We start from the raw sequence: 26,125 nt of genomic DNA, 5'->3' as shown, positions 1-26,125 counted from the left end.
AATGGGAGTTTTGCCATTAACTTCAGTTGGGTCAGGATTTTATCTCAGAGCGACCTAGAGTCTGCCAGGCCAGACTGCCATAGGTTAGTTGGTTTTGGATTGTTTTTTTCATTGGTTTTATACACTGTATTGTTCAGAACATTCTCTTTTGGGTTTGTGAGTTATTTTCCCACATATGCAGTATCTGTTTCTCTATTCGGTTCCTGGCTGAATCCCAACATACTGCTGTCACAGCAGAGGGTGAGCAAGTCACATGCTACAGACAGGTGTTGGGAGGTTGTCATAGCCTCAAGTACACTAGTATTAACACCCCCGTGACGTGAGTCTGGTGATGTACTCCAACCCATCTCCTTGCAGGGGATCTCATTCTCAAAATGAAAGTGCATAAAAAAGGAAATATGGTATTTTAACTTTATGTGACTGCTGATGTGTGGTACTATACACTACTCACAGAGTCAAAGGAGCAGCTTTGTTCTTTGATGTTGCACTGTACACCCAACGACATGAAAGCTTAAACATTTCATTAGTTTTTTTTTTTCATTACCACTAGGATGCAATTTGCAGCCCACCTATAGCTGCCAAAGGGGTGTCACTGAACTTGTTATAAGGAATTACAAACATCCAGAGCAATGACTACTCAACAGTCTTTGGGGTAAGAGCCCTTCCTGCTTTAAATATTGTGAATTTCTCTGCCATGTGTTAGACCTATCATTGTAACCTTGAGCAGGAAAGCGGAGAAGTGAACGCAGAGGTAGAGAAAAGGAAACATTGTGGTTATGATACATTGAATTTGTATGTTTTATCTCAGAATTAAAAACCACTTCCCAAACATTAATGAAGCTTTATGACACTTTTGTGAGTTAGGTAAGTATTATTATCATGTCTATGTTACAGATGGGTAAACTGAGAGCCTGCATAATTTCTATCCTTCTCTCTCCCCAGTCGGTGTCTTTCTTTCTCTTACTTTTCTATTTTAGTGGGGAGTAGTCTTTCCTCTCACTTGTCCCAGTGGAGCAGCCAGTCCACTCTCCACTCTCACCAGGGAGCATCCCGTTAGCAATCCTATCCGACCAGGGGAGTAGCCTGCTCTATTGGAGAGCAGATTGTTTGCTCCCTGTCTTGACTCACCAGAGAACAGCCCAGTCAGCCTCCTGCCCCTGTGGCAAGCCGCCAGCCTGCAATCCTATCCCACTGACAGAAAGCAGCCAGTCTGCCCTCCTGTGGTACCAGGGAGCAGCTTGTCCACTCTCCTGTTCTACCAAGACCTCAATTATATATTTATCTAATGACTGTTGGAATCCATCTGACACTGAAGCTTCTGGTTATATCACAGTCATTCTCCAAACACAATTAAGACATAGTTTGTCTTTGCAGCATAAATGGGGCTAAGCTGTGTTTTAATCACGTTCTCAAAATGTGACACAGTCTTGAATTTTTGCTTGACTAGTCAGAAACATAAGCAAAACATGGTATGGACCAGTCTGCACAGCAAGCTCCAACTATGTTTTAACTGTTGGGGCCGTTATGTCTTAGCTGGGCACCCCCAGCATGGCAGAATGTTTACTTAATAATAAATACAACTTATCTAAATAGCGCTTTTCATCCGTTGATCTCAAAACTGTTTTATATTGCAGAGGGGATATAGGAAAACATTTATAATTAACTCCTTAGTTGCTGTATAAACTTGCCAGGCATGTCAGGACAAATGCACCTCCATTGTTAACCTGCTTATACCATCAATATTCCACTGAGATTTCAACAGAACATCAATAGACAACAGACAGACTCTTCAGGGAGTTCCATCAAGTCCAACGGGCCTTAGGGTGTTACAGTAGGAAAAATGAGGGAAGACTCAACAGAGATTTGGACATGTTAGGGAAGACCTGCTGATGAGGTGAGCTGTTAAAATCTTTTTTCTTCTCAGGTATACGATAGTGGTGAGCCAAAAAATGATGGTATCTCAGCAGACAAGAGCTCTTTACGTTGAAAATGCAACGGTCCTGCCTTGAATAATCTTTGAATATTGCCAACACCTGCAATTTTATCATGTCTCATGGTATCTGGTGTTTTTCTTAAAGTCCATGATCCTGGAGACAGCTGATTACATGAGACCTGTAGATTTCATTTAACAAAAACAAGTACTTTTATGCCTTTATGGTTGCAATGAAAGAATTAAAAATTCTGTTTAAACAACAGAATGCGCATCCCCCCAACATTTATTATTTATAAAATCATGGTTTTATGCCAATTTTATGATATTTGTATGCTTGAGGACGGCAGTATTGCTTTATACTTGTGATAACATTCTGAGTATGGTCCTTCATAAAACCAAAAGAATGCAGGTGATGGGTCTATAATATAAGGGCTTTCAGTGTTGCTAACTCTCACAATTTAATCACAAGTCTCACAATATTTAGTGTTATTCTTAAAGCCCTAGCTTCTGGAGACATGGGATTACATGGGAAAAACAATTTTCTTATAATGAAAATATAAATACATTTCTAACCACAATGGTTGCAGAGAAAAACTAGAAAATGTGCATTCTAGGGGTTCAAAAACCAGAAGGCAAATAAACAGAACCCAAAATTCACTGTTTTTTTAACCACATGATTTGGGGTGGACATGGCTCATGATTTTTGAGCACTTGGGATTGGCAGTTCTGCTTTTACAGAATATAGTTTATTCTAAGCAGATGCTTGATGCGACAGAAACCCAAGGTTTCTGTCTGCTCATATTTTGGCAATGCTTGTTGAATTTGTCAATCCAATAGAGTATATTTGAACTGAACTGTCTACACACTTCTCAAGATACACAAACAAGGGAACCCAAGCAGACCCATCATATCTGGCCATGGCATTGTTACTGAAGGAATATCAGGACTCATAGAAACTATCCTCAAATCACTGACCACACAAATGGCCACCTTCCACCAGGACACATCTAACTTCTTCCAGAAATTCCGCAATATTGACAACCTCCTTCAGAATACCATCCTTGCCACAATTGATGTCACCTCCCTATACACCAACTTCCCTCGCAAGGACAGCATCACTGTCTGTCTCAAATATCTACAAGACAATGGACAACACTCACATATCCACCCCAAACATCACCAAACTCATATGCATTTCATCCTCACCCATAACATTTCACATTCACCAACACTTTGTCCAAACCATGGGAACAATCAGGATAGTAGGATGGCTCCCCAATATGCCAACCTCTTCATGGGGATACCTTGACAAAGAATTTTTGGACACATGCACCACAAAACTAATGATATACCTGCGATACACTGATGATATTTTCACCCTCTGGACAGATGACCTAAACTCCCTCAGAGATTTCACCCTTCCACCCATCCATCAAACTCTCTCTAAAACACTCCCATGGAAGCATCTACTTTCAGGACATCATGATCAGCTTCAACAATGGAACCCTATAGACAGCTATATACAAAGAAACCCATGGATCACCACACTTACCTTCACAGATCCAGTATCCATCCCAAAAACACCAAGAAATCTGTTATTTATAGCAAGGCCTTCAGATAACACAGAATATACTGAGGTGAAAGTCTTGGATATACGCCCTAACACATTTAAAACCAATCAGTACACTCCACCAGAGAAGAAGATCACATAATGGAACAGCCACCCAAATACCCCAAGAAAACCTCACACGGGGTCACAGACAAGGTATCATCAAACAATTACAACCCATACTTGATGAGAACGACATCCTGAAAGAAATCTTTCCCAAACTCCCTCTTCTGGCTTTTAAACAACCTTCCAGCCTCACCAAGTTTTTCATCAGAAGCAGACCAGGACCCACCAACTCAAAATGTCACCCGACACTGCCATAACAACACATACAAAACCTGCAGACATATCTCCAATGCTATGATAAACAACACATCTTTCAAGATCCAGGGGTCCTATATATGTCTATTATGACATGTGGCATATCTCTTCCAGTGCACTAAATGACCTAATAATTATGTGGATGAAGCCAGACAATCACTTTTCTCTCAAAAAAATTAACAGAAAAATGATAAAAGACAACAACACTGTATCACCCATGGGCAAATACTTTTAATAAAACGATCACTCCATATTTGACACCTCAGTCCTTGTACTCAAAGGAAACCTACACAACACTTTCAAAAGATGAGCCTGGGAGCTTAAATTCATAACTTTGCTAGACAGGGCAGGTCTACACTACACTACAATCTTGCATCAGCACAGCTGTACTGAGGCAGCTGTGCCGCTGTAGCACTTCAGGTGAAGATGCTCTAAGATGATAGGAGAGAACTCTCCTGTTGGTTTAATAACTCCACCTCCACGAGAAGCAGTCTACACGGGGAGGAGGGGATTAAAGTCTGTACTGTATAACTATGTTGCTCACACCCCTGAGCAATGTAATTACAGTATTCCGAAGTGAGTGTTTAATGTAGACCTGGCCTAAAAAATCATGGTTTTAATAAAGACACTGGATTTATGGTTTATTATAGCAACCTATAACCCGCTAACCCTCCTATGACTGCAGAGGTGTTAACAAGCCAATACAAGTTGTGTTAGTTCAGCATAAGCAGTTATCTGTTCCACCTTGTATTTAGCTGTGGCACTTCTGAGTACCTTTCCCAAACCCAAAGAAGAGCTCTGTGTAGTTCAAAAGCTTGTCTCTTCCACCAACAGAAGTTGGTCCAAAAAAAGATATTACCTCCCCCATCTTGTCTGTCTCTGACAGATGTCTCTGTCTATAATGTTGCCTTTGATCCAACTCATCCTCTGGATTCCGGCTAATCCAGATTAACTACATTCAAATCTGTATAGGCAATGGGAGTGACTGTGGTTTTGCACCGGTGTAAGAACAGACTCTGAGGCGGTGTGCGTCACTGTCTCTCTGAGGTACTGTATTTCAAGGCAGTGGTGTGTGGGGCAATGTTGGGCCCTGGCTGGAGCATTCGTGCATGAACCCAGCCCAGGGTGGGACAATTGGATATTGCCCAACTCTAGCCCCCAGAGTGAGGCCAGGGCTCTGTGAAGGAACCAGGCCCCCGGGGGCAGGGCAGAGCAGGAAGGTGACGTTGCAGGTGGGGAGGCTGTCAGCCCGCTGAGGGCAAGGCACAGTGCCTGAGGAAGTGAAGAAAGGGGGAGGAGCCGTGTAGAAGGAGATGAGTCAGCTGCCCCTCCCTTATGCGGGGGAGGGGGGAGATATTCTCTGAGCATGCGTACTAGCTGTTTGGCGTAGAGCCGCTCAGGACATCCCAACGGTCGGTCTCGCCCCCGTATCCTGACGGTGGGGGCGGGGAAAGAGAGCGAGCGCCCCGAGGGAATCTCGCGAGAGGCTTTCCCTCCACCTCCACGCTCCCCTCCTCCTCCGACAGGACGGGATCTTTCGAGATCTCTCCCCCTCCCCCGAGTGGAGGCTGCAGGAGCCGCTGCTCATTTAAACGGGCTGAGTCGGCTGCGTCCGCACTAGTGAGGCACAGGCGCCGGACGGGACCGAGCCAGACGCTTCAGCCACCCTTCCCGTGCTCCTCAGCCGTTCGGTCTTTGCCCGGCACCCTCGGCTCGTCTCCCGGATCCCCCCTCAGCCCATCTCCGGCCGCAGCATGTCGGTGGTGGGCATCGATCTGGGCTTCCAGAGCTGCTATGTAGCCGTGGCCCGGGCGGGAGGCATCGAGACCGTCGCCAACGAGTACAGCGACCGCAGCACCCCGTGAGTAAAGGGGAGGGGAAGGCGCGTCGGGGAGAGGGGGAGGCGCGCCGGGAAGGGGGGGAGGCGCGCCGGGGAGCTGATGGATCCCGGCCGGCCCCTGTTAGGCCTGTGCCTGGGGCCTGGTGGAAAGCGGCTCGGCCCCTTCTCTCTCCCCCTCCCTTGGTGGGGGAACGCTGGTGACTCTGCGGAGCGTGCAAAAGCCTCCCAAGATCCGAGTGCTGCGCATGGAGTAGATGAGTAACGCGCGGCCCTGGGAAGCGGGTGTGGGCTCTCCTGAGCGGTGCCCGGCGGGATCTTTGTACCGCAGGGAGACCTCGCTGCAGGCCGGGGCGCTCCCCTCCTGGTACCAACACGGGTTAAACACTGTTCCCATCTTGTAGCGTGCATGAGAGCTGTGCGGGCGGACCACAGTGCAGCTCTGCGAGCAGGGCTTGGGACATGTGTTTCCGGGAAAGGGACTAGAGGCCGCCAGGCCTGGCCACTTCCACTGAAGTGAGAAGGTGGGGAAGAGGGAAATGTAACTTAAAAAAAAAAAATCAAACGTTTTCAAGCAGGAAGCGTGTGCAAGCTTATTTGGGTCACATTTATGCCCTGTAAATTAAAAAAAATGGAACTGAGATTGTGCAAAAAATGCTCCTTTGTCACTCTGCTTATATGCATCAACCTGTCCTCCGTGCTCCACCTTTGTATGTTATGAATATTTTGTCTGTCTGCTCTTAAGAGTACTTCCCTGGGGAATTCTGTGCAACTGCACAATGCAGAATTCGTGCAGAATTAATTTTCTGTGCAGAATTTCACTTTTCCAGGCAGAATTGGCACTGCAGAGTGGCTGGCCGCTGCTAGAGGCCACTGGATCCAGCAGTCTGGCTCCCCACTTCAGTGTGCCTACGCAAGAGGTGCAGATGGGCTGTGGTTCCCAGCATGCCCTGAACAAAGAAGGTGGGCTGTGGCCCCCACTAGTGGAGGGAGTGCCCAGCCTGGTACCGATGGACGTCCTGAGTCTCTGTGCAGTCTGGCTGCTGGGCCTCATCCACCCGGGACCTGGAGTGGGCCCAGGAAACCTAGCTGTGCTGGCTCTCTCAAAGGATGAGTCAGGGTGGGGTCACACTGCATCCTAGGGTGGCACAGTAATGAAGCTGAACGGAGCCTGTGGCTGGGTTCTGGAGACAGAGAGGTGCAGGCATCTGGGCCGGGAGGTGCCCTTCAGCTGGGCTCTGGGAGGAGTGGTTTGTCATCATCTGGGCCCCCAAATAGCCTTACCCAATACACAACTCCCTCACTGTACACCCCTCCAGCTGCCTCTCACCTGGCAGTGTCCTCTGTTTAGGAGCTTGAATTATGGTAACCTTACAGGGAAGAGTGAAAAAAATGAGAATTGACTAAGACTGGAGGGACAGTTTTTCTCCAAGAAATACGTAGCTGGCACCTGTGACATACCCAGAGTGAGGGATCCAACAAAATCATAGAAACAGGAACTGGGTTATTGTAGGGGTTTCTTTAACACTCTACTTGTGAGGGAATTTCTCTTTGTCTGGATTGTTAGACATACTAGCTAACAGGTATTTTGAAATTACCAAAATAATTGAAACTGGTGTGATTTTGTGTTGTTTTGATAAATAAAATATGCAAAAATTATTTATTGGTGCAGAATTACCCCAGGAGTATTGGGGCAGGGACTTTTTCATCATGACTGTAAAGGGCCACACATGCTTTTATTTTAGAAACAAAAATGGCAGTTGAAATACAGCTAGAGTCCTCTATACTTTAAGACTGAACTATTTTAAGCTTGTTGTGAGCCATCTCTGTAACTGTGTTCTCAACAATGCTAATAGTGAGCTTCATGCTGTACCAATGTAGAGGAAGATGGCTTCCTTTCTGGTCATAAATAACTCACTAAATAAAATAGCAAGAGAAGGTAAACTGAGGTAAAGTGACCTATTGTCAGTAATATAGCTGAAATTAGAACTTGAGGGTCCCTGACTCTCAGGTCTTCTTCATAAGGTGTTTTTTTTTAAGTGTTGACTTGTATAATGTTCCAGTGTATAATAGTAGTGCAATATTTCAAAGTAAAATGTCCATTCACTTGAACACAATGTGGTAGGAACTGATAGTGTTTTACAACAAACTACCTAGGCAAGGTAAAATTATTCATTAGTAACTCCATTTCTCAGTTTTCTCTCATCTTGCCTTGGCAACAGTGATGGATGGCCAGCAGTATGGCCTCACCTTGCTTCCTTGTACGTAATGCCATAACTCTGGCTGCCTTTAAGGAAGGAATGGAGAAGAGCTGTATGACTAATATGTTAATTCATTATACCATTACTAGTTCTATACAAAGTACTACTGTCAAGACTTGTTTCTTAAACATGTATTTAAACAGTCTTGAAAACCAATGTCTAATACAATTAGAGAATAACAGATACAAGATGTTGGTTAATTTCAGAAATCTTTCCCAGGTTTCAGGAAATTACTGCTTTTTAGTTTTGAAACACTAAAGTGGGTGTTAGTCTTTCCATTTCAATATATACAGTGCAGTTTTGCCACAACAGCTAGTAGATGTTCAAAAATAAACCCATGCTGGATTTGTACTAAGGGTACTAGAGGATTAAAAACTTAAAAAGGTTCTCCAGCATCTCTGAGTAAAATGCTAATTATCATGGAATGTCTACAAATAATTCCCATGTCATTTTAATAACACTAAATACATTTAAAATCCTAGAAACAAAATTTAAATACGCTTTAACCAAAGGCTGAAACATAGATGTACAAAGGTAAAATTACTTAATGCCCTGCTTGAGAGAGAGAAGAGGGCCTGGCTCTGTGGATTGGATGCTTAGCAATTTCTGTTAATTAAGCTTTTTAAAGGTGTCACAAGTTGTGTACTCAGAAAAATGAGGCATCCAAAATCACTAGTCACTCTTGAAACTTTTGGGCCCAATGTGTAATCTAAAATTAGCTCAAAGTGAGGCTTGAACTTCCTCTATGATGTACTTGATACTACCTGGTTCCACAGATCCAAAACTTTCAGGGGGGGAGGCAGAGTAAAATAATGTGGTTGATTCTGGTTTACATAACAAGATTTTAAACCTAAGACAGGGTCAGGATGTGTGACTTGCTGTAACCAATATATATTGAAATATTGTAACCTTAGCAAAATCACTTTGCACAACTAATCACAGTTGAGTTTGTACAGTAGTTTAAAGAGAATGAGTTGTGTGTTTGAATTCTACCCTTGGATCCATGCTTGCTAGATTCTTATTAAGTTTGGTGGGCTCTACAGGTTGTCATCCCAAGGCAGAACTTGACCCTAAGCATATTTGCTCAGTGTTCATTCAACTTTGAATATATGGAGTCCCCCATATGCCTTCTCCTGCCCCTCTGGTGTTTGTTTATATGTTGACTAGACCTATTGTGCACAAACCCTCTGAACAATCACTGGCTCTAATGTTTTTGTGTTGAGATTGCTCACTTCAGTTGTAACGGAGATGGAGAAATCTAAAAGGGAGATTTCTTGAAGTGCTCATATTATGACACAAAAATGAACACAACAAATTACCTGGAGAAAACGAACTCTCAATCGTGAAAATTAAAGTTGCCATCAAACAGAAGCTTGGGGCTGAGCTACATGGAGAAATTGCACCAATTTATCAAAGGCCATGTCTACACTCTGGGAACTATACCAGCATCGCTTCTGTGCCATTGCTGTGCTGGCATAATCCTGTAGCATAGACACAACCTACACTGACGGAAGGGGTTTTTCCAGTAGTGGAGGAACACCACCTCCCTGAATGATAGTAGCTAGGTTGATGGAATCCTTCCTCTATTGACCTAACTGTGTCTATGCTGTGGGTTAGGTTGGCAATAGCTATGTTGCTCAGAGGTGTTGATTTTTCACCCCCTGAGTGACAGCTAGGTTGGCCTACATTTTAAATGTAGACCAGGCCTAAATCTTTCTAAACTGATTTAGTTAAATCAGTGCAGCTTGTATGGGCACTCTTAAATGGTTTGAGTAGCAGATATCAATTTATATTAAGTACCGAACTAAGCTAAGGCACCTTTAAGCCAATTTGAGTGTCCACACAAGGAAGATGTGCTGATTTAACTAAAACAGATTAAGAAATTGATTTAGCAAAATCACTGCAATTTCTGTGTTGACTGGACTGCCGTCTTGTATGACAGACGGGATGCATGCATCTTCCAAGGTAGTGCATGGAGACGAAGGATAAGTGTAATCCAGAGTGTGGAGACTGAAGTGATATGAGGAGCACCCACATGTTACTTTGTTCTAACTCATTAATATGATAGTTCAGAGTTTTAACTTTCTGAAATCCTATCTTGACAAGATTTCACTAAGCTTCCCATGTCTGTCTTTGTAATTGCATCTGCTTCTATTTACAATGTATGCGTGTTTATTAAACTAAATTTTCACCAATTTGTGTGCTTATCCTATAATGTTTGAAATTATAACTTAAGTGTCATGTGTTGCTTAAGAAAACAATCCTAGTGTCTTAAAATACACAGAAAATTCTAACTAAGATCTGACCAGTAATGCCAGTATGGGCCACATAGGTTCCAAATACAAAACTAAAGTATTGGAAAGCTTCCCAACATTCCTCTTCCATCATCCAGAGACAGAAATCCCTGATAAACTTCTTCCTTAGCACTTCTGACGATTTTTTTGAAATCTGCAAAACATACATGAGGCAGCAGTTTAGAACATAAATGTTCGCTAAAGCCAAATATAAATAAGGGCTTCTTAAGATAATCTTACATAGCACAATTTTTTTTTTTTTTAAATTGATCCCTATTGGGATCTTAATAGAACAAATATGAGGCAGTGTAGGAAAGCCTTTACTGCTGCTGCCCATGTAGCACTCTTTTCTGTGGCTAGAGAGAGGATTCTAGTCTCAGAACTGTTAATCTGGAACTCTGTAGAAGCACTACATTAATAACTAAACCAAAAGTAGTGATTTTCTGTGAATTCAGAATGACTCATGCATTTTGCAGTTAATTAGCTAAATATGTTTTATGTGCATAGGAGAGAAGTAGAACCTTCAATTAATGCTTCTATATTAATTTCTTCTGAAGGGCCAAATTGAATTAATAAATCTGGTTTCTTGTGAAGTGTTTAGCCTGAAGCCTCAAGATATATAGTTATGTCTACACTAAAAACGTTACAGTGGCATAGCTGCAGCACTGAAGCTGCACCGCTGTAGACACTTATTACAGTGATTTAAAGGGATTTTTCCATTGCTGTAATAAATCTACCTTTCAGACTCCATAGCTAGGCTGACGGAAGAATTCTTCCATTGACCTAGCAGTGTCTACACTGGGGCTTAAGTTGGCTTACTTGCATCACAAAGCGCATTAAATTTTTCACAGCCCTGTGCTATGCCATTAAGCTGACCTAACTTTGTAGTGTAGACAAGTCCACAGTATTACTTTTATTATTGCCTTAATGTTTCCATAAAACAGAACTTGGTAGCTTTTTATTGGCTAAGCCGTTGAATCATGTTATTAAGCACAAGACATGTTTCTAAATATGTCCTCCTTAAGTTCATTACAGTGTATTCTTATAAGTGCATGACTGGCTTTCATTTGTTAACTAGATAGTGCACCAACAATGGCTATAAAACAATCAACACAATCATACCACGACAAATTTCCATGCTGGTGGTGTCCGTTTATTCAATATGTTAAGCTAATTCAACATAGCAGGATATTCCAGAAGCACTGTTTCTTTCGTTTCCCATGGGGCAACCAGTAGAGTTCTGTAGAGCAACTCTCTTGTCTGCTGCATTGGGATCAATGTAATAATTGTGCCTATTTAAATGTGCTTGTTAGTAGTAAAAAACTGGTTGAAATAATCCCTTTATTAGCAAGCAACATTGTAGATAACTTGGCCTAGAGCAGTGGTTCTCAAACGAGGGCCACATCGCTTCCTGCAGCTCTCATTGGCCTGGAGCGGCAAACCGCGGCCCTGGGAGCTGCAATTGGTCGAACCTGCGGACGCGGCAGGTAAACAAACCAGCCTGGCCCACCAGAGGCTTTGCCTGAACAAGCGGCAGCCCTAGTTTGAGAGCCACTGGCCTAGAGGAACCATGTGGGAAATCTGCTTGATTTTATTTTTGAGTGTATTCAGATTTTATAAGGGCTCCTACAGTTTAACGTAACAGTTTTAAAATACTCAGGTAAGGAGGCTTGACCAGCAGTAGTAACTCTTAATCTCTAAAAAGATGAGGACTTTTTATCTCAAAGAACTGGTAGGCATCAAAAAGCAACACACTTTATTCAAAAGAATTTGTGTATGTCGATTTGGCTTTCCATGATTCAAACCCTAATGATTAATTTGGTATTTGTATGCTTTTTGCCTTGTGCTTATTCTATCCAGTCTTCCTTGTTGTTGGAGCCGAAGAGTTAACTTTAAATTTGAAAAAATGGGAACTAAAAATTAGTCAACTATACAGCTATTTAGAACTATAGAAATGAGTATAACTTTTATTTTCACAAATATGATAGTGAAATTGGATACCCATGATCACCTGCATTAATGGATGACAAAATTAGCCTGTAATATTTATTCAGTGAACAAGCATCTTCCTGTCAGATTTCTACCCAGCTGTATAAATTGTTTTGCAAACAAACCTTCAAAAGTGGCCAGAAACAGAAGTTGCTTTAAATTATGAATTTGCTTCTAAAGTGAAGAATGTAAATATTTAAATTAAAATTAAGGGTGGACAAATGTTACTTTTATTATGAAACTTAGAGAAGCGTGTAAGTGTGTTGTTTGCTTTTATCCTACCATAGTGAATGTCTACCAATTTTAATGTACTAAAATTAGGGAATCCCTTTGACTATTAATAGGTTTCACCGCTCATAAGTTTACTATTTGTTAGAAAACTACTCCATAATGAGTGTTATGCTCTTCAAATATTATTCTAGAGCTATAATGGCAGAGGAGGTCCTACATTTTAATATATTGACTGTTAGTGGTTAACAGTGGGAAGAGCTTGGGGAAAATAGCAGTTTTAAAATTGTTATTACAGTAATCTTGTTCTGTACAACTGACAGTTTTATCTAGTCTTAGGCTTAATCTTTAAATACATTTTTTTTAAATCACTCAGTGGCTGCTTGTTAGCAATAGTCTTTATTTCTAAATTTGACTTAGATCAGAAATGTTTCTTCTCATTATAGGTCATGTATAGCCTTTGGACCCAAGAATCGTTCAATTGGAGCTGCAGCTAAAAGCCAAGTAAGGATTTCGTATGTTCAAGAACTGCTTATAAGCCAAAGCAAAACTACTAACACAGTAGTGAGAGGAGAAAAAAAAAAAGAAAAAGTTTTTTACAGTATTTTCTCATTTATGGAGAGACTACAAATATCCATGTTGAAGTAGATTTTTGCTTCTAAATTAAATCTTTAATAAATGTCTTAAGAAGCATTTGAGCTTTATTAAGCTGTTCAGTTTGTTACTCTGTAATGTATTCTGTCATTCTTCTGGATTGGGACTTAAGGATTACGTAAGAGTGTACTACTTGTTGTTGTAGTACATAATAGAATTTTCCCTTTTTTTAAGAAGCCTGAGAAACTACATACTAAAAAACTTGTTAATGTTGTTTGGATTGCATAATCAGCACTCAAAAAGTAAATACCATTTTCTCATGAAACATTAGTTCATCCCTCTTGTGCATATGCATTAGGATAGGCTTTAACTGCAAGATTGTGTACTGTTCTTTCCACAGGATCCTTGCCTCATTCATTGCACAGGCTGGAGGCAAAAGGGGCAGATGTATGGTTGCCCATGCAACTATAAATGTCATTAACTTCTGAGTGCCTAAATAATACTGTCTGCTAATAGTTTTTTGTATAGCCAAGTAGAGTAGTTATGTAAATATTAATCAGGGAGTAAAGCAAGACTTAGCTGACTTATGACCCTTCCTATCTACCAGTCAGATTGTCGCCAATTTTTATTTTTGTAAAAGATGTTTCATGCCAGATCTATTGTTAGTCACCTGCAGAAAGTGACTCTTCAAACACGGTCAACTTTTCTCAAGAACAAATATCTTTAGATATTAGGAAATAATTTCCAGAATCCCTGAGATGCTTGAACATATACAGCAAGCATACTGTAATTGTGACCCCCCCCCCCACATGTTCAGGTTTTTTTTTTTTTTGCTAGAGTTAAATGTAAATATCTTGTCAAATGCAGAATTACTCCCCACGTGTGTTTAGTCTGATGTTGCACTAAGCTGTTTGCGACCTGGAGATACACATTGGTGCAGGGATGTAGTTGATATGCAGTTTGAACTGTAATAACTGGAATTTTGGAAATTCTAAGAGCAAGTTGCTTTTTAAAGGGACAGTCAATTTAAAATCTAGTTACATATATTTAAAAGAAGTAAAGATAGTGTCTGATCCTACACATGCCCTTGAGCTCCCATACCAATTTTTGGCTAAGGCCTGGTCTACAGTAGAAAATTATATCTGTTTAACTACACTGGTCAGGGGTGTGAAAAATCCATACCCCTGAGCGGTGTAGTTAAGTCAACCAAAGTCCCTGTGTAGGCAGCACTAGATCGACAGAAGAATTCTTCTGTTGACCTAGCTATTGCCTCTCGGGGAGGTGGATTATTTATGCTGATGGGAGAATCCCTCTCGTCAGCATAGGTAGTGAGTGACTACATTCAAGTGCTACAGTGGTGTAGCTGCCGCAGTGCAGCTGCGCTGCTTGTAACATTTTAAGTGTAGACAAGCCCTTAGCTTTCCCTTGTGTTTTCCTCTCCCTTGTTGCTAGTGAAAGAATCATGTAAATATAATGGAAAACTTAGTATACAGAAAAATGGCTATGCACAAAGTGCTGTCATACACAATATAAAGAAATTAAAGCAGATACTTTCCTTCTAATCCTTGGTTTAAATTAATCAGAGGTGTTACTTAGAACGAGAGTATATAGACAATTTTCACTACTTCAAGTTGACTCTCCTTTTAAGTCCCCATTTGGATTTTAAATGGGTTCATGACAATGCTTGAAGTTTTTTAGGTAGGAAGGTTCCAAAGTAGGTAGTAGTATCATGCAGGAATGTCTCATGGAGTTGGCTGGCCAGAGCAAGACAAGATGATGGACCTGAAAGTGACATTTAATGTGCTCAATGTCCTTCCTAGCTTAGTTGGTGGCAGTTGGGGAAGGTGGTCAAAGTGGGGAGAAAGGTAGTGGAAAGAGGAATCCAGTGAAGAGAGGTATATTGCTAAGGATGGAATTTTACAGCTATTTGCAGAACACCTTTTAAAAGTGAACTGTGTTTACATGGATTTTCATGAACGTTTGCTCAAGGTTTTAAAATAGAATTTTAAAAAATCTAAACAAATTCCTGCAAGAATCATTTGGGAGATGAAAGGGGAAGATTTTGGCTTTGCGTATTTTAGTAGGCACCTTATATTGGTGGAAAATACAGCTTTGCCAAATCAAAATTTGTAATTAGAAAAGCATAAACAAACTTGCTATTGGCTTATTTTCTCTGAAATTCTGAAGCTCCCCTGCCATCTCAAACTAATGTATTTTTCTCCCTTTAGGTTATATCAAATGCAAAGAATACTGTACAAGGTTTTAAAAGATTTCATGGCCGTGCATTCTCAGATCCCTTTGTTCAAGCTGAAAAAGATAACCTGGCATATGAACTTGTCCAGCTGCCAACAGGCTCAGCTGGCATCAAGGTGAGTCAGACATACTTGGAAGAGAACCATAGGGAAAACTCAATGACAATTCATATGTCTGTTTAGCGTTGAACCCTTTTGCACTGGGGCCTCTATCTTTACAAATGCACTTTCCATTAGAAAAATCTTTGTTGCTGGATTAATAAATGTAGGGAGATCTGTAATGTAGGCTAAAATTCAAGCTAGTAAAATCTTATTTTATGAAGGAGGCTTAGAACTGCGTTGGGAAATAGACTATCTTGGCTATTTCTTTAAATAAACTAAGTGATTTCAGAATGGTAGAGAACTTAATTGACTAGCATTGTATGTAGTGTGGGAAGGATCTCTGCGAACTTTTTCATATGACTGAGGCCTGAATAGTAATACCCTTTTGAATCTTGAGCATCTTGATTAAACATTCCCAATTGTAACAAACAGTGGTTACTGATGTGCACAAGTAAGGATTAAGACTCAGATTGCTTTTCACTTGTGATTTAGCTAATCCAGGATTTGAATTCAGTTATTAGAATGCCATTGTTTATCAAGGTCTGCTTTAAATTAAAAAACCTCTTTGCTGTGTGAACAGTCTTTTGCACTCCATAGTGAGTTTGGGAGATGAAGAAAATACCAGAATAGTATTCAGTACTAATGCCTCAGATATACTACAAGGCTAGAGGAGAAAAGCAGAATATTTTAGACCAATTTTCAATAAATATATTTATTTTAGTTGCAAAACCTGTTCAACAATAGTAGGAATTTCCTTAACTTAAAAATAGTCTAGTGGTATCTAATGGAACAGGGTGTTATTAAAGGCCCAGTAAAGAGTCAACTGCATACATTCTTGCATTCGGAACCCAGGAAACTTGAGTTTGTATATACACCTCTATCCCGATGTAACGCGAATTCGGATATAACGCGGTAAAGCAGTGCTCCGGGGCGGGTGGGGCTGCGCACTCGGCGGATCAAAGCAAATTCAATATAACATGGTTTCACCTATAACACGGTAAGATTTTTTTTTTTTTTTGCTCCCGAGGACAGCATTATATCGGGGTAGAGGTGTATGTCCTTTTCAACTTGCCTCTCTTAAAATCTCTTGAATTCTCAAATGTAAATATGAATAAAATGAGAAACTGTCATCTTATCCTGTGGTGCCTTCCCTACATGGCTTAGGCAGTGAAGTGGGGGCAATTATACAAGTATGCTGCATGCCCTAGGCTTAGTTTTAAGGACCACTTAAAAATTTTGTTTTTGCAAGTTTAGGTCAACTCCTTAATATCACTTGAGCATGTTGTTTCTTGTCATTTACCATACTTATACGAGCTTTTCACTAAAGGTTATGTATATGGAAGAAGAACGAAACTTCACCATTGAGCAAGTGACAGGAATGCTCCTCACCAAACTAAAAGAAACTGCTGAGAATGCCCTTAAGAAGCCTGTAGTTGACTGTGTTGTTTCTGTAAGTAGGTGATGGTAAACTTGGTTACATTAACTTAGCTACATAGTGTATCTGCATAAATTGAAGAATCATGGTGGTAATGGAGTTGTATTGCAATTTATAAACCAGATTTATAAACCAGGTTCATGTAAACCAGTGCCCCTGCTTGTTTTTAGTAAACCTTGTTCCTTTTTTTTACTCAGATCTCTCCCTGAAAACTGATGTTTAGCTTATCGCGCTAACATTGTAAAATATATTTTATAGATTTAATCAATACAATAATACTGTTTGTAGCTGGTTTTGCTCAGTTTGCACTAAAGGTGAGATCAAGTGGAAAGGCATGAGAAAATTATGTAAGTAATTGAATCAAACCATTCTCTTCCCCATGTAGCTACTCACTTTTCCTTGCTTGCAACACTCAAAATAAAAAAAAATCTTAATTGCAGGAATACTTAAAAATAAATAAAGGGGGCGGAGGGTTGGCTTGTGTACCAACCCTCTGAGCAATATATTTTTGGTGATTTGTTGAGGATTGCCCTTCTAAATATGTATCTCACTGCTGTGCATTTCTTGCAGGTTCCTTGTTTCTATACAGATGCAGAGAGGAGATCTGTGATGGATGCTACACAGATTGCTGGCCTCAACTGCTTGCGACTAATAAATGAAACTACTTCAGGTAATCTTATTCTCTTTAACATGTATATAGGATTGGAATTATAAAACTTCTTTCCCTATGTCTGTCACAGACCCCTTCCATCTAGAATTACCAGTTCTATACACTAATCTGACTTTGGTTGCTCTCCAAGGTTCCTAGAATCTGAGTTTTCTATAATAATACAGCTCCAGACTTTCTTTTTTAAAGATGCTTAGAAATAGACATCCAAGAAATAAATGCAAGAGATAAGAGGAACTAACTGTTTTTGTAGTTAGTCTTCCATGCCATGGTTTTTGTATCTGGTCCATTATTTAACCAGATGCAAACTTTATAACTTTGAAAAGTAGCATTAAATCTTGACAGTATAGTCATTCTTTAACAAGTACTGTTTAGGAAAGCAACACCAAAAATGGAGTTGAATGACTGCCATTTTGTTTACTATATTGATTTGTCTTTTTTTTTTTTGTAGTTGCTCTTGCATATGGAATCTATAAACAAGACCTGCCTGCCCTAGAAGAGAAGCCAAGAAATGTTGTTTTTGTTGATATGGGACATTCTTCATATCAAGTTTCAGTATGCGCATTCAACAAAGGAAAACTGAAAGTAAACAATCTTACGCATCCATTTTAATTACCTGTAAAAACATTCACCGTTACGTTTATGGCCTACAATAGGCTTGGTTGACTGCCTTAATATGGCAGTGTATGCAGGCAACTTTGTCCTATGTTAGAGAACTGGGGAGACTGTCTGCTTAAGTTTTCATTGCTACGCTTGTTGAAACAAACGTGTTTTCTTCAGTTACTTTTTGGTATAGTGTGAGAATAAAAAATAAATTGAACTAACTACTCTATAGTAATAGTACAACTTAGGAGACAGGATGTCTTTTTCAAAAAGGTGCTCTAATTCAACCACAAATTCATGTCTTAAAGCAGGAATTACTGAATTAATTTATTGTTATGAAGGTCTGACTTGTTGACCTTGAAACCTGTGATGTGAGCACTATAGGAAATATTATAGGTGTGAAGTGTCAACAGTTAATTAAATTTCTTAGAATGTTCTCAACTTGAGCAGGTGATTAGATTGGGTCTTACTTTGAAGCACAATTGCCTTAACACTTGTTTCTTGTTTCTATTAGGTATTAAAATTTCTTTTTTCTGTGAGATAAAAATCTTCAGTAATGTTAGCATTATAGCCAAAAACATATTCTGAAATCCAATAATCCTATATTGCTGCTTCAGTTGAAGGAACAAGTAAATGTGCTGTGATAAGTGCTCAGATAGTTAGGAGAGTAGTGCCTCAAGAGAACTGAAAAGTAGGCTAAAATCTTACAGAATGCTAGTTTAAATGGAATATAGCTGAGATAATGTTCTGAACCAGAAGGCTACAATGTGCTCTGATGGGTCCAAGAACAAATTAATTGTATGGAAACTTTATATAAAGTCAACACACTGAAACAATAGGCATGGTACATATTGAAGGAGATAGGTGAAGTGTTAATAAGCACTGGTGTGCAGAACGGGTTAACAGCACTTTTAGGGGGTGTGGAATTGTGAATTCAGCATATTCTGAAAAAGAGATTGAGAAATCAGTGAGATGGAGGTAAAATGATGCATCAGGAAAAGATCAATCTTAGAATGTAGTTCTAAGACCAGAATGAGTTTAGATGTGGGAGTGAAGGAACTAATCTCAGAAGCCATTTTCTAGTAATGATAGATGAGGAGGCCTTTTGAGATTGGGGTGATGTGTGCATGTGCAAGTGGTACATGCATTTCAAAACTATCTGGAATTCAGGCAAATTGGAGAGGCAGTAGAGAAGGGAGTTGTCATCTTAAAGACGTGAATTAACAGATGAATGAATGAGCACTCATCTGCAGGAGTTAAACATGAAGAAAACAAATGAGTTTATTTTTAGCCTGGTGTGGATATACAGGCAGTACCCTTTTAGGCATCATACATTAAACTGGGATATGACTCAAACTGTGGCAGTAGTGTAAGAAAGGTTCCGTGTTGGTATACTTAACTGAAAAGTCTTCCTGTAGCAGTGCGAGTCCTGGCTACCCTAGTGCTATCACTAGACCCAGGTGTCTAGAAATAGATTGGTGCCAGGTGTTATGCAGAACAAAGGTTATGACAATTTAAGGCAGGGGAACCACATAATTGCTACTGTAATCTCCAATATCACCATATTAATGCATATATGACATGTAGTTGCCTTTTAATATTTGGGGATATTGATTTTTTTGTGTGCGCCAGAGCTCAGGACTGTATCTGTATAAAGGCTTGAAACTCCTGCAGGCACTAGCAATTTGAAGTGAACGAACTTACTGTTCAAGTAGTGTCCCTATGGGTGCTCTACTCGAAGTGTATTCGCATCCCTGCACCTCAGATTGGAGATTTTAGGTAGCAGTGTCTATTCTGCCTGCACATACGCTCTCCGTCTCAGGCTCTGATAGAATTGAGGTCATTCTCAGATAGAATTGCGTGCCCCATCAATGAGGCCCTGCTCAATCTGGTGAAAACTATATGGCAGGCACTAGCCACAATACCCCTTACGTGCAAATGGGCGGACAAAAAAAATTGTGTGCCCTCTAAAGACATGAACATTTTATTTTCTCACCCCTCCCCAATTCCCTGGTTGTCAACGCTGTTAACAAATGTGGCAGACAGCACCATGCTAAAATGACACCATATGACAAGGATGGGAAAAGACTGGATTTATTTGGATTGAAATCATATTAATCAACAGATCTAAGAGATCCCCAATCTCTAAGCAAAAACTTTTTAGAGGGATATCAGACTGTATTATCTACTGCTATTGCACACAGGACCTTTATTCTCCTTCTGGAGTGCAAACTCGCTCTGCAAGATCTGTCTGTACTTCCACATCCTTCCTCAATAACGTTCCGATCACAGAAATAGAAGAGCAGTGACTTGGGCATCTGCTTGTACATTTGCTGAACACTTTGCAGTCACCCGTGACTCAGCATTTGCTGCTGTATTTGGCTCGGCTGTACTGTCTTCAGTATTGGACTCTGCTCCGAAGCCCCACCACTCCATTAGGGGCACTGCTGTAGTCACCTACGGTGATGCACCCATAGGGACGCTACTTTAAGAAGAGCTCACCTTGTGCAGTAACTGGTTCTTCAAGATGTATCCCCCTATGGGTGCTCCACTGTCTGCCTTCCTCCCCTCTGTTTTGGAGCTCTTATCAATGAGCTGTGTGATAGAGAAGGAACTGAGGGTGGTTTGTCTGCACAGCACTATATAGCAGCGAGGCAAAGCATGAGATAGGGAGAGCACACATGCAGACTGAACGGACACTGCAACCTAAAATCTCCAATCTGAGGTGCAGAGACACGAATACACTTAGAATAGAGCCCCTTAGAGAAACACATCTTGAAGAACCAAAGTTACTGCACAAGGTGAGTAACGTCGTCTTGGTACAGCTGCTGAAAAATAGTCTGGAACAGTCAAAACATGACAGTTTTCTTGCTCTGTTCCATTTTGGTATGTTGTATAATCCATGTCACCTGTAACTGGTGTAGACAGATACAGTGTATGACATACTATCCTTGACAAGCTATGAACTTGGTAACCAGAAGCATCATCTAATCTTAAAACTGTCTCTACAATGCTAGCCTAGGGGAAAGATCAGCTCTGTCAGGATTGCACTCTTGCTGCCCATACACAAGGCACTTTTACAGTGGCACAAGTAGGAGCATCAGAGTGAAATAACTACTTCTGCCAGCAGTCCTGGTGAAGTGAAATATGCCAGAGTGGCATGGGACTGACACTTTATTGCTGGTAGGGAATGAATCAAGTGGAGGCACTGAGGAGGGAAATAAAAGGTTAATAATTGGGTGGGTTTTTTTTACTAGTAGCAGAAAGCGGTTACCAGGCTGCTCCAACACAAAGCATCTACCTAACGATGGTGGCAGTAGAGGAATAAAGCTGAGCAATATATCGGATTATTTCTGCCATAGCAGAAGATCTGTATTGGAGCGGCCAGGTGTTGTTCTCCTAGATAGGATTACGATGTCAAATATAAATTACTGGAACTGTGTGTTCAGACAAAGAAATTGCTTAACATGTATTGGTTACTATCAAGTTTTAGTGAGTAATCAGTAAATAGAACCATTTTCTTACTGAAATATTTTACTCCTTGTCTCGTTTTTAGGTTCTTGCTACAGCATTTGACACCACACTTGGTGGCAGGAAGTTTGATGAAATGTTAGTTAACTATTTTTGTGAAGAATTTGGGAAAAAATATAAATTGGACATCAAATCAAAGATTCGTCCATTGCTGAGACTATTTCAGGAGTGTGAGAAACTGAAGAAGCTGATGAGTGCTAATGCCTCTGATCTCCCAATGAACATAGAATGCTTCATGAATGATATTGATGTTTCTGGAACTATGAACAGGTATCTTCAGATTGCTTAGTATAAAGTCTGAGTTGATTTAAAAACTGCAAAAATAGGTAAATACAAATGTTTCGATCATCTTTGGTACATTTAGGTCACTGGTTCTAACTTGAGTTAGTATCAACAGAGTACTGAACAATGACTCTTTAGTAGCCTACATGAATTAAAGCAGGCAGTCTGAGTTACTAGTGTCCCAATCAGTCTGACCAAAGGTCACAGTGTGAATGGGAATGAGGATTGAACCATCTTCTTGCTCTTACAGGTGTCATGTTCACCTGTTGTCTAGTATTAGAACTAGTACAGTGATACCTCCAGAGCAACATTCACAAACATTTCTGGGGAAATATGGGAGAAATATACATTGACTCTTTGTATGTTGTACATGTGATCACTAGGGGATTTGACCATTTGAATTACTGAACTGTTAATGTGGCACTTTCTAGATCACTGAAACTAGTTAAAAGAAGGATTTCATGTTGGCATTTAACCGGTAATAGGAAACTGAAGCTCTCACTTAAGGAACAACAAACTGGTACATAGCAGCATAGCTTATAAATAGCAATAGTTTAGACAATGAGCAGGAGAAGAGGGGAAATGACTAGTATACACTCTTTCATAGAGATTGTCACTACTTTTGAGTTAGCAAGTTTCACCATCTCTTGCCCTATATTCTGTAACAAGTTAAGAACAGCTTGTAAGCACTTAGGCCTGGTCCCCACTAACCCCCCACTTCAGACTAAGGTACGCAAATTCAGCTACGTTAATAATATAGCTGAATTCGAAGTACCTTAGTCCGAACTTACCGTGGGTCCAGACGCGGCAGGGAGGCTTCCCCCGTCGATGCCACGTACTCCTCTCGCCGAGCTGTAGTACTGGCGTTGACGGTGAGCACTTCCGGGATCGATCCCAGAACATCGATTGCCTGCCGCCGGACCCTCCGGTAAGTGTAGACGTACCCTTAGGGTAGAACCTAAGTTTGAACCCTGTTCATCAGCAGTAGTGAGCACTTATCTTCAGACTTCATGCTCCTTGGCCTGTCAGAACCCAAATCTAGGGACCTTCAAGTGCAAGGGAAGAGCGACATATTCAGTTTAGCATTCGATTGTTATTTTTTGTTGTTTGTTGTAATTAATGCATGTAATAGCTATAAAAATGATAGTGTAAGTTCTTCAGGACAGGGACTATAAAAGGTGGCTGGAGTTGGAGGGATCATGGCAGAATAGGTATCATTTGTACATGGGACTCTCTCCAAAAGTATATACCAAAGTATCTTACTCTTGATGGGTTTTCTTTTTGGAATGGGTGTGGGATGTTGTAAATCTCACACACTTGTATTGTGGAATATTCAGCCTTGTTTTCTTATACAAAAAATCGCTTAAGTGGAACATAGAACTTTATAAAATACTGAAGGATTCTGGATGGAGAAATAGAAAATTTACACTTTGCAAACTTAAAATTGTCTTTCAATTTCAGCTGCATACAGTTGTATTTTGCAATTTAAATTTTTGTTCATGGGAGTCTAACTTGACATGTGGCTTTTTCCAACAGGGGCAAATTTTTAGAGATGTGTGATGGTCTCTTAGCTAGAGTAGAACCACCTCTTCGCAGTGTTCTGGAACAAGCTAGTAAGTGTACATGCATTCTCTTGACTACAATGCTTAATGGTATACATACAGGAGAAAAATATATCACTGGTTTTAGCTTTCCTTAGACGTTTGCCAAATCTTAAATTAAATTTTGCACACTTAGTGTTATGTAGCGGTCTAATTGCAAGTTGCATAAAAATTTCCTTAAAAAATAATCCCTGTGTAAAATAAGATATTTTGATATATGTGAGAGTACAAAACTTTTAATGGTGGCTAGAATAACTTTAAATAAAATTTCTAGGGATTTTATTGTAATCAAGTGCAATATCTTGTTCCTTGTTAAGAGGAACTAATTGCTGCTAATTTAGTGTAGGAATTTCCATAACACAAAGTTGCTAATGTATGTCTACTTTTTTTTTTAAAGAGTTAAAGAAGGAGGATATTTATGCAGTAGAAATAGTTGGTGGTACTACAAGAATCCCTGCTGTAAAGGAGAGGATCAGTAAATTTTTCGGTAAAGAAGTCAGTACAACTTTGAACGCAGATGAGGCCGTTGCACGAGGCTGTGCATTGCAGGTAAACAATTGCCTGTATGCTAGGGGTCTCCTGAGTCTTTGTTGTTGAAGTCAATGAGCATTTAAGCCCAAGGGCATGTCTTGCTAGAGTATCAGGCATTGTGAAACTTATTTCACCTTTTGAAGTACATATGTGTTGTAGAAGTGATTTGATTGAACATTAAGAAGTAGGCAGTGGACAGGTGAGATTGGCTCACTGCATAGACTGTTTATGTTGGCTGATCAACTGAGATGTCTGGCTGGGGCAGACAGCACAACCAACAACTTGGTGTGGTCCTCTAGAGTTGGGTATATATTCCAGTTAGGACTGGAAACAATAGATGCTGTATAAATATGTAAAATATTAAATTATTTTTTCCACTGCAAGATTTTTACTGGTATTTTGGCAGATAGTTCTACAGAAGAATTTAGCTAACAGTGAGAACAGGTTGACATTAAAAGTAATCATGAAATTAGGCAAAGCAAGATTACATTGCATTGTTGCTTAGTTCAATGTATTGCATATTTTTTATAGAAGTGAAACATAGTTCAAGTAAAGAATAAGATGACATGGCTTGACTTAAATTCTTGCAAATAAAGATTACATTGGTGTGATGCTTGCTATAGCCAATCCTGGAGCAGTGCTAAAGTCATTCGTAGAGTGACAAGTTTAAAGGTCCAATATCTTGCGTATTACCTGAGCTAGAAGCAAATACTATGTATTGTTTCAAGTGCTCACTAATTATGTCATTTTTGACAACTGCCTTTTCAGCCATTAGTATAGTGTAAAACGTCTGTTTCTAGTTCTAGCTATTCTCAAGAAAGGGCCTTTGCTTTAATTGTTGTATGGCACTTGAATACCATGGTGATATGCCCCTTACAAATCCCTGTTAATTTGAGGTTTTGACTCCTACATCATCTGTTAGCACTAAAAACATTCTATTGGAGCCATTAAAATATTCAGAACCAGAAAACTTGCCACCAGATGGTCTTGAATGAACTGGAGGAGAAATTTGATTCCCTTAGAATGAATACAAACAAAACATGACTGTCCCTGAAGTTGTCTGATAACTGTGCGCTAAACTATAGCAAAAGCACATGATTCCATCAGAACAGAAATGGGATATTTTAAAAATGTAGATGTCTTTAACTTGGAGTTAACATATTTGTAATAGTAATTAAACAAATTAAAGGTCTTGCATTACTGCTTACCTATATTTTCATTCTGCACAATTGGACTTACTGTTCTGCTGTTTCTTATAGTGTGCTATTTTGTCCCCGGCTTTCAAAGTGAGAGAATTTTCTATCACAGATTTGGTACCATACCCTATTTCTTTAAGATGGAATTCGCCAGCAGAGGAAGGGTTAAGGTAAGAATTTAACACTACCAAAACTTTAGCATGCCTATAAAAGGCTCAAAACAGAAGCTCCCGAAACTTAAACCAGATGGACTCACTTATTGTGAAAGTTTTTAAAGCCTAAATGCCAAAACACTCTGGTGGTGGTAACAGTAAAAAGCAATCTTTTTAGCTTTTGTCTAGTTAAATGCTTCAGCTTTTTAAATACACCCATGCTTTAATTTGGCTCATTGCTAATGAGCCTATGGTAAAATGGTGGTCAATGTAAAGCCATATGTTGTCCAGTAAACTTAAATTGTCACCTCTGTATCCACCTCTATCAGGCATTTTAGTGCTTCTGTTAGGTCTTGCTGAATATTTCCCACTAGATGTTATAACAGCTACCTACTTTCTTACATCTTTCCCTTCCACAGTAACTGTGAAGTTTTCCCCAAGAATCATGCAGCTCCATTCTCCAAAGTCCTCTCATTCTTCAGAAGGGAGCCTTTCACTCTTGAGGCCTACTATACTTCTCCCAAGGAGTTGCCTTACCCAGATCCTGCTATAGGTATTTAACAAAGGGGAAAAAGAAATAAGAACTAATTCCATATAGTTAGAAAAGAACATTGGGTGGGGGTGGAGTGTTGTCAACTTTCTGATCTTGTAGGTTGGACTTTCCCATCCCACTTATTACGGTACCGATGGTGTGTTAGCACATTAGT

The 26,125-nt window shown here is 40.1% G+C and overlaps 1 protein-coding gene across 3 annotated transcripts in view; it reads left to right on the top strand.

The window, feature by feature from the left end:
* Positions 1-5,225: 5,225 nt before the first annotated feature.
* Positions 5,226-26,125, top strand: part of HSPA4 (heat shock protein family A (Hsp70) member 4) — a 35,446-nt gene continuing 14,546 nt past the window's right edge. Inside the window, exons 1-11 of one of the 3 annotated variants that reach the window (XM_005302841.5) lie at positions 5,226-5,724; positions 12,919-12,976; positions 15,295-15,435; positions 16,748-16,870; positions 17,426-17,525; positions 17,974-18,107; positions 21,682-21,926; positions 23,475-23,551; positions 23,937-24,088; positions 25,330-25,436; positions 25,838-25,971. In XM_005302841.5, the coding sequence (XP_005302898.1) occupies positions 5,618-5,724; positions 12,919-12,976; positions 15,295-15,435; positions 16,748-16,870; positions 17,426-17,525; positions 17,974-18,107; positions 21,682-21,926; positions 23,475-23,551; positions 23,937-24,088; positions 25,330-25,436; positions 25,838-25,971 (1,378 nt within the window). In that variant the 5' untranslated portion in view covers positions 5,226-5,617. Of the gene's footprint in view, positions 5,725-5,747; positions 6,225-12,918; positions 12,977-15,294; positions 15,436-16,747; positions 16,871-17,425; positions 17,526-17,973; positions 18,108-21,681; positions 21,927-23,474; positions 23,552-23,936; positions 24,089-25,329; positions 25,437-25,837; positions 25,972-26,125 lie in introns of those variants that run through there. The other 2 variants (XM_005302842.5, XM_065554978.1) reach the window with 2 other exon arrangements.

The sequence above is a fragment of the Chrysemys picta genome, chromosome 8 (assembly GCF_011386835.1).
Source record: "Chrysemys picta bellii isolate R12L10 chromosome 8, ASM1138683v2, whole genome shotgun sequence".
Taxonomy (NCBI): domain Eukaryota; kingdom Metazoa; phylum Chordata; order Testudines; family Emydidae; genus Chrysemys; species Chrysemys picta.
Note: the sequence above shows the minus strand (reverse complement) of the source record. Positions and strands in the feature narration are given on the sequence as shown.